Raw genomic sequence first — 13698 nt, 5'->3', positions numbered from 1 at the left:
AGAGTACTGTCAAGCATTTGCATGAAATAGATGCTGATATGGTGCTATATAGGCCTGAAAGGAGAGTGGAGAATTCTGCTTTTTTTCTTTTCTTTTTATTATTATTTTTTAAATTTTACTTATTTATTCATGAGAGACACGGAGAGAGAGGCAGAGACACAGGCAGAGGTAGAAGCAGGCCTCCTACAAGGAGTCCACTGTGGGACTTGACCCCGAAATTCATGATCCCGGAGTTCATGCCTCAAGCCGATCCCAGGATCATGCCTCAAGCTGAAGGCAGACATTCAACAACTGAAGCCACCTAGGCGTCCCTGCTTTTTTTTCTTTGTACTACTTCTTTTCCTGTTTTTTTTGTGGATAGTTTGGTTAACTATTCTTACATTCTCATTTCAAAGGCCAGAGAAAAGGATAGAGAGAATGGGTTAGGAGTGACAGGGAGGTACCAGAATAGATAGTAATATGGTAGAAGTCCTGAAGTATATCTGTGTTTGTTCTACTTTACTCATCATGTGATTACTGATGGTAAACATTCATGTAGATAACCTGTGTGATGGGCTTGCCATGTCCAGACAGATGTTAACTGAAGGGTAGGAAATTTTGACTTTCAGAAAATAACTTCTCAGAAATCGCTGTTCTGTGAGACTAAGGACTGTGATGCTCAGCAAACATTTATTAAAAATAATTCACTGATCAATCAAATGAATAAAGAAATTAAGTCCGTACTATTATGAGTTCATAATAAAGATAATATTCTTAAACTATCCTACAGGCTCGACATCTTATTGAAGAGCAGAATGTTATCTCTGTCATTACTGAAACCCTACTAGAAGTTTTGCCTGAATACTTGGACAGGAACAATAAATTCAACTTCCAGGGTTATAGCCAGGACAAATTGGGAAGAGTATATGCAGTAATATGTGATCTAAAGTAAGTTGTTCAAGTCAAAAGGTAAAGGTTCTTGTTAATCACAGTATGCTTATGTATTCCATTTTATTAAAAAATTTCTGATCCTTTTGGTTTTTTAGGATTCTTATTATGATAGCAAGTCAAAGAACTTTTATTGTTTCATGTCAATAAATGTTTTCAGTAAGGGCTTCTTACAGATTTAAAGCCAGGTGAACAAAGAAGGTACTGAGGAGGGGCCTGTTAAAGGAACTTCATGGTCTCTTGGGGTCACTGCATGAATCTCCATACTGCCATGCATTCTGCTCACTTTCCCTCATGCACTTTAGTTCTGTCCCTTTACGTAGCCTATTTATACATAGTTTCAGATAATCTTGGGAGTTTCTTTTTTAACTCCCTTTTTCTTTTTTTTCTTTTTTAAATATTTTATTTATTCATGAGAGACACAGAAAGAAGGCAGAAACATAGGCAGAAGGAAAAGCCGGCTCCCTGCGGTGAGCCTGATATGGGACTCATCCCAAGACCTGAGATCACGACCTGAGCAAAAGGCAGATGCTGAACTACTGAGCCACCCAGGTGCCCCTAACTCCCTTTTTCATACATACAACCAAGTTATTGATACTCTTTGGGGGTTTCTTAAGTTTTTTTGCTGAAGAGGATAGAATTCCCTTTTATTTATTTAATTTTTTTTTAATGAATTTATTTTTTATTGGTGTTCAATTTGCCAACATATAGAATAACACCCAGTGCTCATCTCATCAAGTGCCCCCCTCAGTGCCCGTAACCCAGTCACCCCCACCCCCCGCCCACCTCCCCTTCCACCACCCCTAGTTCGTTTCCCAGAGTTAGGAGTCTCTCATGTTCTGTCTCCCTTTCTGATATTTCCCACTCATTTTTTCTCCTTTCCCCTTTATTCCCTTTCACTATTTTTTTATATTCCCCAAATGAATGAGACCATAAAATGTTTGTCCTTCTCCGACTGACTTACTTCACTCATCATAATACCCTCCAGTTCTGTCCACGTCAAAGCAAATGGTGGGTATTTGTCGTTTCTAATGGCTGAGTAATATTCCATTGTATACATAAACCACATCTTCTTTATCCATTCATCTTTTGATGGACACCAAGGCTCCTTCCACAGTTTGGCTATTGTGGACATTGCTGCTTTAAACATCGGGGTGCAGGTGTCCCGGCATTTCATTGCATCTGTATCTTTGGGGTAAATCCCCAGCAGTGCAATTGCTGGGTCGTAGGGCAGATCTATTTTTAACTCTTTGAGGAACCTCCACACAGTTTTCCAGAGTGACTGCACCAGTTCACATTCCCACCAACAGTGCAAGAGGGTTCCCCTTTCTCCACATCCTCTCCAACATTTGTTTTTTCCTGCCTTGTTAATTTTCCCCATTCTCACTGGTGTGAGGTGGTATCTCATTGTGGTTTTGGTTTGTATTTCCCTGATGGCAAGTGATGCAGAGCATTTCCTCATGTGCTTGTTGGCCATGTCTATGTCTCCCTCTGTGAGATTTCTGTTCATGTCTTTTGCCCATTTCATGATTGGATTGTTTCTTTGGTGTTGAGTTTAATAAGTTCTTTATAGATCTTGGAAACTAGCCCTTTATCTGATACGTCATTTGCAAATATCTTCTCCCATTCTGTAGGTTGTCTTTTAGTTTTGTTGACTGTATCTTTTGCTGTGCAAAAGCTTCTTATCTTGATGAAGTCCCAATAGTTCATTTTTGCTTTTGTTTCTCTTGCCTTCATGGATGTATCTTGCAAGAAGCTACTTGTGGCCAAGTTCAAAAAGGGTATTGCCTGTGTTCTCCTCTAGGATTTTGATGGAATCTTGTCTCATATTTAGATCTTTCATCCATTTTGAGTTTATCTTTGTGTATGGTGCAAGAGAGTGGTCTAGTTTCATTCTTCTGCATGTGGATGTCCAATTTTCCCAGCACGATTTATTGGAGAGACTGTCTTTTTTTCCAGCGGATAGTCTTTCCTCCTTTGTCAAATATTAGTTGACCATAAAGTTGAGGGTCCACTTCTGGATTCTCTATTCTGATCCATTGGTCTATGTGTCTGTTTTTGTGCCAGTACCACACTGTCTTGATGACCACAGCTTTGTAGTACAACCTGAAATCTGGCATTGTGATGCCCCCAGCTATGATTTTCTTTTTTAATATTCCCCTGGCTATTTGGGGTCTTTTCTGATTCCACACAAATCTTAAAATAATTTGTTCCAACTCTCTAAAGAAAGTCCATGGTATTTTGATAGGGATTGCATTAAATGTGTAAATTGCCCTGGGTAACATTGACATTTTCACAATATTAATTCTTCCAATCCATGAGCATGGAATATTTTTCCATCTCTTTGTGTCTTCCTCAATTTCTTTCAGAAGTGTTCTGTGGTTTTAGGGTATAGATCCTTTACCTCTTTGGTTAGGTTTATTCCTAGGTATCTTATGCTTTTGGGTGCAATTGTAAATGGGATTGACTCCTTAATTTCTCTTTCTTCAGTCTCATTGTTAGTGTATAGAAATGCCACTGACTGACTTCTGGGCATTGATTTTGTATCCTGCCACACTGCCAAATTACTCTATGAGTTCTAGCAATCTTGGGGTGGAGTCTTTTGGGTTTTCTATGTACAGTATCATGTCATCTGCGAAGAGGGAGAGTTTGACTTCTTCTTTGCCAATTTGAATGCCCTTTATGTCTTTTTGTTGTCTGATTGCTGAGGCTAGGACTTCTAGTAGTATCTTGAATAGCAGTGGTGAGAGTGGATATCCCTGTCTTGTTCCTTAGGGGAAAGGCTCCCAGTGTTTCCCCATTGAGAATGATATTTGCTGTGGGCTTTTCGTAGATGGCTTTTAAGATGTTGAGGAATGTTCCTTCTATCCCTACACTCTGAAGAGTTTTGATCAGGAGTGGATGCTGTATTTTGTCAAATGCTTTCTCTGCATCTGTTGAGAAGATCATATGGTTCTTGTTTTTTCTCTTGCTGATATGATGAATCACATTGATTGTTTTATGAGTGTTGAACCAGCCTTGCATCTGGGGATAAATCCTACTTGGTCATGGTGAATAATCTTCTTAATGTACTGTTGTATTCTATTGGCTAGTATCTTGTTGAGAATTTAGAGTTTCCTTTTAAACTAAAGTTGGATTGACGTGATAGATCACATTTGGGATCATTGGACTTAAAAGGAAATAAGTTTCCATATACTTTAGAGTTGATGAATATTATAAGGGTTGTGCTGCATCAAGTATTCATTAAATCATAAGCTTCTAAAAATTAATTTCCTTTAAGAATGTATTAAAACAAAATACATTTCATTTAGTTTTCTATTTAAAAGAAAGACCTCCAAGGTGTATAGGATTATTTCTAGTCCCAAGAGGAAAAATATTATTCTAATTTTGTCTACTTCTTTTAGTGACTATTTAGGGCATAGAGAGAGAGGTGGAAACAGGCTTCTAAACCAACATAGAAATTGTTTGGTCTGCTTAAAAATACATTTGACAGGGGCACCTGGATGGCTTAGTCAGTTAAATGACTGATTCTTGATTTTGGCTCAAGTCCTGATCTCAGGTTCTTGACATCAAGCCTTGAATCAGGCTCTGAGTTCAGAGGGGAACCGATTTTTCTCTTTCTTCCTCTGCCCCTCCCTGTGTGCTCATCCTCTTCTCCCTCTCTCTCTCTCAAATAAATAAATAAATCTTTCTAAAAATACATTTGACAGATTTCCGGAATTATGCTTTGGATCCTTGATATTACTAAGGAAAAAGTTTCCAGACCTTTTCAAATTCCTCACTTTCTAAATATGATTATAAATCTTTAGCTAAAGTTCAGCAGATTATTAATGTTATCACAACTTCAGTACAAAGATGGTAGATGAATTCAGTAATGAATCACCATTTAGCCAGTGTGCTTCACAAATTCTGCGTGAATTACATGTATACCAAACAAATAAGCAAACTGCACAAAAAATGCCAAATGGCTGTACTTAAAGTTATCAGTGTTAAATCAGTGTATTCATTATTCCTTGATCTGCTGTATCAGAAAATTCTCTTTACCGTGGTCCTCATTACTGAGAAATATTCTTGTAGCTGACTTATTTTTTTTTTATCCAGGGAAGTGGTGTATAATTACCTCATTTTTAAAATCACATTTTATTTTGTTTTATGGATTTCTGACTATAGTTATTCTCTACAATGAATAATTTGGAGTCAGCACATCCCTATATAACTTAACCGTATGTTAAAACTTTAGAACTGCTGATTTGGAAGTTAACTTTAAAGTTTTCCCAAATCTTTAAAAAAAAAGGGGGGGGGGTGCCTGGATGACTCAGTTGGTTAAGCATCTGCCTTCGGTTCAGGTCATGATCCCAGGATCCTGGGATGAAGTCTCACGTTGGGTTCCCTGCTCAGCAGGGAGTCTGCTTCTCCCTCTCCCTCTTTGTGTATGCTCTCTCTCTCAAATATCTATATATCTGTCTATCTTAAAAAAAAAGTTTTCCCACTCCTGTGATAGTTGTTACGACTTCTCTCCTACATCCTTACTAAATAGAGAAATATCTAATGAAAGGAGAAGGGGAAATTAACGTATTTTGAGCACCTAGAAAATCTGTATCATGGTTTCCAACTGATAGGCTCGGTTGCTTTTAGGTTGACTTAAGCAAGCCAACTTCTGAGTGGTGAAGTCAGACTTAGCTTTGACAATCACCTCTCATAGAGCTTCACATTTTGTTGGTATGATTCTAGCTCTGCCCAGTGCTTCTAATTATTTTAAGAAGTTAGAATCCATAATGTTGATGAATCAACATTGTCTATAGCCCCAAGGACTTTAAAATTATCTCAGAATGGGAAAGTGAATTATTTCTTTGTCTTTTGAAATGATAGGTATATCCTAATCAGCAAGCCCACAGTATGGACAGAAAGATTAAGAATCCAATTCCTTGAAGGTTTTCGATCTTTTTTGAAGATTCTTACCTGTATGCAGGTATGTATATCAGTAAAATAAATTTATTCTTAAAAATTTAGCCCCAGTCTTTCTTTCTTTTAAGCAAGTTGTGGTTGTTATTTGAGAAAGACTATATCTAGCAAAGTAGAAAAAAAATTTAAACACTGCCTCACTGATCCTGTGATAATAGATCTTTAATAGGTATAATTCTATATACTTTAGTTAAGTACTGCTGTTACTCTTTAATGTTTAATTTAATGCTTACTATGTGATATGGTAATAACCACTTTACATGCATTATTTCTGCTGAGCATTATAGCAATAAGAGGTGGTTACTGTTATTATTTTCATTTTCCATATAAGTAAATTGAAGTCTAGAAATACTTGGACCAGGGTCCTGTGCAGTTAGAAAGTGACAGATCTGGGATTTGAACCCATGCATTCTGACCTTGTATAATAGCCATGTTTAAAAAGCTGTGCATATCTGAATATGGATCCTGACAATTTTATGTTTTGAGAATAGAAGAGCAAAGAAAGAGGGCTTACTATATATATATATATATATATCTCCTAATCACTCTTACAGGGAATGGAAGAAATCAGAAGACAGGTTGGGCAACACATAGAAGTGGATCCTGACTGGGAGGCTGCCATTGCTATACAGATGCAATTAAAGAATATCTTACTCATGTTCCAAGAGTGGTGTGCTTGTGATGTAAGTAAAATTTGTTAGTAGCATGAGTGCCTTTTTATGTGCTCTAATGGTTATCAGTAGTAAAGTTTTATGTAGCAACTTGATGTAAAATGTAATAACATTACATTGTTATTAATTAAGTAGTTGTGTATTTGAATTTGTCTTATTAAATTTAGAAGGAAAATCCAATGTTTTGTGTGTTATTAAAGATTTTATTTAGAGAGAAAGAAAGAGCATGAGTGAAGGGGGGGCAGAGAGAGAAGAAGAGAGAATCTGAGGCCAACCCTGCTGAGCATGTAGCCCAGCACAGGTCTGGATCTCAGGACCCTGTGATCACTGCCTGAGTGAAAAATCAGGAGTTGGACATCCAGGTGACTGAGCTACCCAGGCACCCAGAAAATCCAGTTTTTTGTACTTAATTAAAAATGTGCTCCATGGTAGTTTCATTTACCTCTGGGAATAGGGAGATTTAAAAAATACAACAAAACACATTTATTTATGTATATATGCATTTATTTTCTTGGACATAAATATTAATAATATGAAAATTAGTTCCACATAGACTTTATTTTTATTTTTTTAAGATTTTATTTATTTATTTATGAGAAACACAGAGAGAGGCAGAGACACAGGCAGAGGGAGCCTGACATGGGACTCGATCCTGGGTCTCCAGGATCATGCCCTGGGCTGAAGGCAGCGCTAAACCACTGGGCCACCAGGGCTACCCCCACATAGACTTTAAAATATTTCAATAATAGAGAAGGATTGATATTTATTCAATCAAGAGCTCTATTATACATGTTAAACCATTAAGAAAATTAATTTCAAAATACAGACCTACTCTATTTTTTCAATTCAGTAATTTTAGACCATAACCCTCTTGAAACATACAGTCCTTATCCGAGATTACCTTTTGGGAAGGATGACCTCATTTATTTCTGTTTTGAGAAAATTGACATTATCTGAATCAAATTCTTTTATTTTTTCTAGTTTCTCTGTACCTCTTGTGACACAGTCTATTCACTAAGTTTCTCTGTGTCTTCACAATTGGTCTCTTTCTTTTCATCTCTTTCTTTCTGAAACTAAGGTCTCTACCTAAGCTCTTGGTCCTGAGCTACATTACTTCTTTCTGGACTTGGCTTCCTCACTTGTCACATCCTACTCTTTCATTCATCTGTCTGTACGCACACAGGACTCTCCTATCCTTCAAGTCAAGAAGAATAGGCACCTGGGTGGCTCAGTTGGTTAGGTGTGATCCCGGGGTCCTACCTTTGGCTCAGGTCATGATTCCAGGGTCCTGGGATCAAGCCCCACATCAGGCCTGCCTCTCCCTCTCCCTCTGCCTCTCCCCTTGCTTGTGCTTTCTCATACTCTCTCTGTTAAATCAGTAAGTAAAATGTCAAAACAAAAATCAACAAGAATAAAAACCCTTTGTCTCTGCTACCTCTGTGAAGTCTCTTTTTGTTCTTTTCTTCTGCTTCACCACGAGCAATTGGTCACAGGTTCAGAGTGGCAGTCATACAGACATGATAGAACTTAGTCTAGCACTATAGTTTTGTAGAACAATAAGAACAGGAAATATTGTCCAGCAGCTACTCATATCATATATTTTTTGGCAACCCTTGCCTTTATGGAAAGCATGCATAATTATTTGAGATGAGGTCAAAATATGTATTGTTCATCTTGACATTTACCAAACTTTCTGAAATCACCTACATTTGCTGTCATTACTCTAGCTTCTGAAACTTCTTTAGGGCCTACCTTTTGCCCTTACCAATTGGTTGAAATTGCTTTTTGAAAAATTTCAAAGGATCTATGTAGTATAGTAACCAAATTCAGTCCCGTCTGTCTTTTCTAAGTCCCCATATTCCTTAAAATGTCTGTAGCATTGTATTCTGTTGGGGAGTTTTTGAAACTTACTTTCCCTCTGATTTTTGCAACCCTACATTATTCTAGTACTTCTGTTATTGATTAAACATTTCATTCAGTAATTCCTTTTTTATCCCCCTTTCTTTCTGCCTACTAAATGTGACATTCCTAATATCCTTACAGGTCTTTCATTTCTGCCACCTCATTTAAAACTGCAGAGATGACTCTCCCAAGCTATATCATTTCTGTTTATGTGCTAGATAATCTTGCTTAAATCTTATATTTCAAATTCAGGATATAGTAAACTGGTTTGTCATCCTTTCTTTCTACTAATCTTGCTTTTTCCACTCTCAACTTCCCTTGTTCTGTTAATGACACTGTGATTCATACATTTATCCACACAGAAAATCCCAGAGCCACTGCATTCTTTGTGTTAGATGTTAACAGATTTTCCAAAGGAAAACAGTTCCGTGTTCACATAAGATTGAGAAATGCTAAGTTGAACAAGATTAAGTAGGATTTTTTTTAATGCCACTGAAATTTTCAAACCCTTTAAATAATCAGTGTGCTAATTTCTAAGTGGAATATTTTCAAAATTTATTTGATCATTGAATTCCTTTTTCAGGATAAAATCTGTGAGAAACAATATCTTAAAAAGTGAGTTTTGACTCTTCTCTCCCTGGCATACTACCCCAATTTGAGTTTTCTTTATCCTAAATTTATTTTATAATTCTAACTTATTTCCTATGAGTTTTTTGCTATTTTGCCCTGACTGCCCCCACCCTAGTTAAAACCTTATTACCTTAGACTTAGATTTCATGGTAATCTTTCTCTTGGTTCCCTAACCTTACCCTCTCTAATCTATCATCTTCAGTGAACTCATTAATTCTTCTTGGAGCAGACACAATCAGTGTATTCACATACTGATGCCAAGACATATTTCCAGCTTAATTGCTTATTAACTTCATCCATAAATCCTTTGATTTATCTAGTTTTATTCCTTTACACTACCTGAACAGGAGTTGTACTTCCCTTATTTCTCCACTTATATCTCTGCTTACAATGCCTGTCACCTCATCTTTTCTCCATAGTTAAATTCTGCGTATTCTTTCAGACCGCAATCAAAACTGCTTTCACAAAATATGTCTTCCCAATTGTTTGCAATTTTTCCTCCCTCTTAGAGTACCATTTACAGGGTACTTAAAATGTTTTACTTTGCTAGCATGTTTGTGGGTGTGGGTATGTGTATCTGTTTTACATTTCCATCTAGGTTGCAGATCCTGTGGAGGTAACCCTGCTAATAAACAAAGAACAATTTTGCGCTTATATTTACTAAATATTTTTGAATGGTGTGATAAAGTAGATAACTTGTTAATCTATTTGCATTTTTCTTTTTCTTTTAGAAAGAACTCTTACTGGTGGCTTATAAAGAATGTCACAAAGCTGTGATGAGGTGCAGTACAAGTTTTATGTCTAGTAGTAAGACAGTGGTACAATTGTGTGGTCATACTCTAGAAACTAAGTCCTACAAAGTATCTGAAGATCTTGTAAGCATACATCTACCACTCTCTAGGACTCTTGCTGGTGAGTGTTTGTGTTTTGTATGTTTTTATTAGCTTTGGTTTTTAGATATTCAGAATAGTGGAATTACAATATTGATAGCAGCTTTCCGATTTAGTTAAGAAGTAAGGAAGCTCTACTCCCAATATGGGGCTTGAGCTCATGATTCTGAGATCAAGAGTCAAATGCTCAGTGGCTCGGTCAGTTAAGCGTCTGACTCTTGATTTCAGTTCAGGTCATGATCTCAGAGTCTTAGGATTAAGCCCTGTGTTGGGCTCCATGCTCAGCAGGGAGTCTGCTTGAGATTCTCTCTCACTCTATTCCTCCTGACCTGCCCTTCCCCCCCTCACTCTTAAACACTCACTCTTTATATATAATAAAGAAATAAAATCTTAAAAAAATAAAGGAGTTACATGGTCTGCTGACTAAGCCAGCCAGACACTCCTATGTTTATATTTTTAGTTGTGGTAGAATATACATATAAAATTTATCATTTTAACGATTTTAAGATGTATACTTCAGTGGCATTAAATACATTCACATTGTTGTACAATCATCACCACCATCCATCTCTAGAATCTTTTTCATCTTCCCCTACTGAAATTCTGTACCTGTTCAGCATAACTCCTCAATCCCCATTCCCTGCAGTCTCTGGCAATCACCATTCTACTTTCCAGTTCTATGACTTGACTACTCTAGGTACCACATGTAATTGAAACCATATACATATCCTTTATAATAGGCTTATTTCACTTACCATAGTGTTCTTAGTTTATCCATGTTATAGCATGTATCAGAATTTCCTTCCTTTATATCACCTTTTGCTTATGCATTCATCCATAAGCTAGGGTTATGGATGCTTGGGTTGCTTCCACCTTTTGGTTGTTGTAATAATGTTGCTGTGAATATGAATGTACAAATATCTGTTTGAGTCCTTGTTTTCAATTCTTTGGGATATGTACCGTAAGTGGAATTACTAGCTCATAAAGTAATTCTACTTTTTAATTTTTTGAGGATCTTCTGTGCTCTTTTTTGTAGCACCTGCACCATTTTACATTCCCACCAGCAGTATACAGGGATTCCATTTTCTCCACATCGTCACCAACACTTCTTACTTTGTTTTGTTTTGTTTGTTTTTAATAGCCATCCTAATGAGTACAGTGGTAGCCCATTGTGGTTTTGATGTGCATTTCCCCAATGATTAGTGATTATTGAGCATCTTTTCCTGTGCTTGTTGGCCATGTTCATTCAAGTCCTTTGTATATTTTTTAATCAGATTTTTTGTTGTTGAGTTGTTTTCTGTATATTCTTGATATTAACTGGATATCAGATATATGATGTGCAAATATTTTCTCCCATTCTGTGTGTTGCCTTTCTACTCTGTTCATAGTGTCCTTTGAGATTATTGCCAAATCCAGTGTCACAGATCCTTTCCTCTGTTTTCTTCTAAGAGTTTTATAGTTTTAGCTTCTATATTTAGCTTTTTGATTAATTTAGTTAATTTTTTTGTGCACGGTGTAATTGATGTGATTTTATGTCACTTCTATTTTTGTAAAAAGAAATACTTAAATTCGTTTTCATTTCTTTTGATGCTTGCTTAAGAGCAGAATAAAGATATCTTGAGAGGCACATTATTTTTATATAATGTGTAAACACACTTTGTACAGTGTAGGGTCTTAAATATATTAATTGTACTGTGCTTCAAAATTAGAAATCAATAAATGTATATTTAAATCTTACAAGTTTCTCAACCTGAGGAGTTAATGAGACAAATTAACTGGATTTATTCCCTTTTTCAATTCTCTCTCTCTCTCTCTCTTTTAACTGTTAGGTCTTCATGTACGTTTAAGCAGGCTGGGAGCTGTTTCAAGACTGCATGAATTTGTGCCTTTTGTAAGTGACGGTTAAGTGTTGATTTATTTATATCCTATTTCCAAACACCTCTTGGTTGATGAGAGGGAAGAAAAATTTTGAAACCTACCTGAATAATTCCCATTCAAGTAATTTTATGTCTCTATGTAAGTACGTTGAAACCTGAATTACAAGAGCTTGGAATTATCTCATTCAAGTTCATCAGTTTACAGTCGAGAAAACTGAGAACTGTTTAATGCCATAACTTTGGGACACATCCAAGCCCTCTGAAAAATAACAAAATTTCTCACCTGTTTCAGGAGGACTTTCAAGTAGAGGTACTGGTGGAATACCCTTTGCGTTGTCTGGTATTGGTTGCCCAGGTTGTTGCTGAGATGTGGCGAAGAAATGGGCTCTCTCTCATTAGCCAGGTATGGCAAGCCCTGTTCACTTTTATGAATGTGTTCATTTTCTGATCGTTTTTTTCTGTTATATAGTTTTACTTTGTGTCCTTGGATTTTGCTATTTACTTTCTCTTCTCATATAAATTCAGAAATGAAAGCTCTAGTAATCATATAGACATTTGTCATTTTATCCTATTGAGTGGATAGATTAAGTGAAAGTCAGTCAAAACCTGTCCTTTAATATTGGTCTTTTCTGAAGATTTTCTTACCTGGGGACCTATAATTGTCCCACCACCATTCTTAACTGAAGGCTATCTTAACAATTTTTCCTTCCATTCTAGAGCAAATAAAGAGAAGTGCTTTTCCTAAAAGGTGGGAAACTGGACTTAGATACTACTTGGGAGAAAAATGGTATTATGATTGATTATAGAAATTGGTTTATTTTTATTAAAGTGGGCATGTTTAACTTAGAGGAAATAAATTCTTTTGTATGTTGAGAATAATAATTTATACAGCATTTTAAACTCTGAAGTATTTTCATGCCATTTTTCCTCACTTTCAAAATCTCACAAATCCCTTAAAATAACTCATAGATTTACATCTTTTTTCCACTAAGGAATTCTTAGGAGTTTTTAGTTTTGTTTTGTTTTTAAAGATTTTATTTCTTTATTCATGAGAGACACAGGGAGAGAGGCAGAGACACAGGCAGAGAGAGAAGCAGGCTCCATGCAGGGAGCCTGATGTGGGACTCGATCCCGGGACTCCAGGATCTCGCCATGGGCCAAAGGCAGGCACTCAACCACTGAACCACGCAGGCGTCCCAGGAGTTTTTAGTTCTGAGAAAGTTTTAGGAAGAGTTTTTGTTGAGAATTCGATTTAAATAAAATAATTCTTGTAGCTTCTATTCTTCCTCTTATTTTATAGGTGTTTTATTACCAAGATGTTAAGTGCAGAGAAGAAATGTATGATAAAGATATCATTATGCTTCAGGTACCTATTAAAATTACTTGTGATATTTAGGTCTTAACTTTCCTTCTTAGATCTTTTGTGATGAGAAAAATGCTGTAATTATTTTTAACTTTATTTAAAATTTCCTCACTGTTATAACTGAATATGGCATCATAAAAATGGAAGGGACTACTATATTATCTTTTGCAAACTTCTTTATCTTTTACTATTTGACAGTTCTACTAGAAACAAATATTTCTTCATTTAATACATGTAGAACTGTGATGCTGCATTTCTTTCACAGATTGGTGCATCTTTAATGGATCCCAATAAGTTTTTGTTACTGATACTTCAGAGGTATGAACTTGCTGAAGCTTTTAATAAGACAATATCCACAAAAGACCAGGTAAGCAGCAGAAACAGACATGTGAGTTAATTCCAAAGGAAATATTTTTGTTAACAATTTTAATCATATTTAGGAGTTTTTATTTCTTTATGTTATATTTCTAGAAATC

At 36.2% G+C, this 13698-nt stretch overlaps 1 protein-coding gene across 2 annotated transcripts in view; it reads left to right on the top strand.

Moving 5' to 3' along the window:
- The window catches only part of UBR1 (ubiquitin protein ligase E3 component n-recognin 1), a 138838-nt gene that overhangs the window by 59448 nt on the left and 65692 nt on the right, over positions 1–13698 (top strand). For both annotated transcript variants that reach the window (XM_055316814.1, XM_055316815.1), the window contains 8 exons: positions 770–927; positions 5797–5896; positions 6444–6572; positions 9824–10004; positions 11812–11873; positions 12152–12262; positions 13160–13225; positions 13488–13589. In XM_055316814.1, the coding sequence (XP_055172789.1) occupies positions 770–927; positions 5797–5896; positions 6444–6572; positions 9824–10004; positions 11812–11873; positions 12152–12262; positions 13160–13225; positions 13488–13589 (909 nt within the window). The remainder of the gene's footprint in view (positions 1–769; positions 928–5796; positions 5897–6443; positions 6573–9823; positions 10005–11811; positions 11874–12151; positions 12263–13159; positions 13226–13487; positions 13590–13698) is intronic.

This window comes from Nyctereutes procyonoides, unplaced genomic scaffold (assembly GCF_905146905.1).
Source record: "Nyctereutes procyonoides isolate TBG_1078 unplaced genomic scaffold, NYPRO_anot_genome, whole genome shotgun sequence".
Lineage (NCBI taxonomy): Eukaryota > Metazoa > Chordata > Mammalia > Carnivora > Canidae > Nyctereutes > Nyctereutes procyonoides.
Note: the sequence above shows the minus strand (reverse complement) of the source record. Positions and strands in the feature narration are given on the sequence as shown.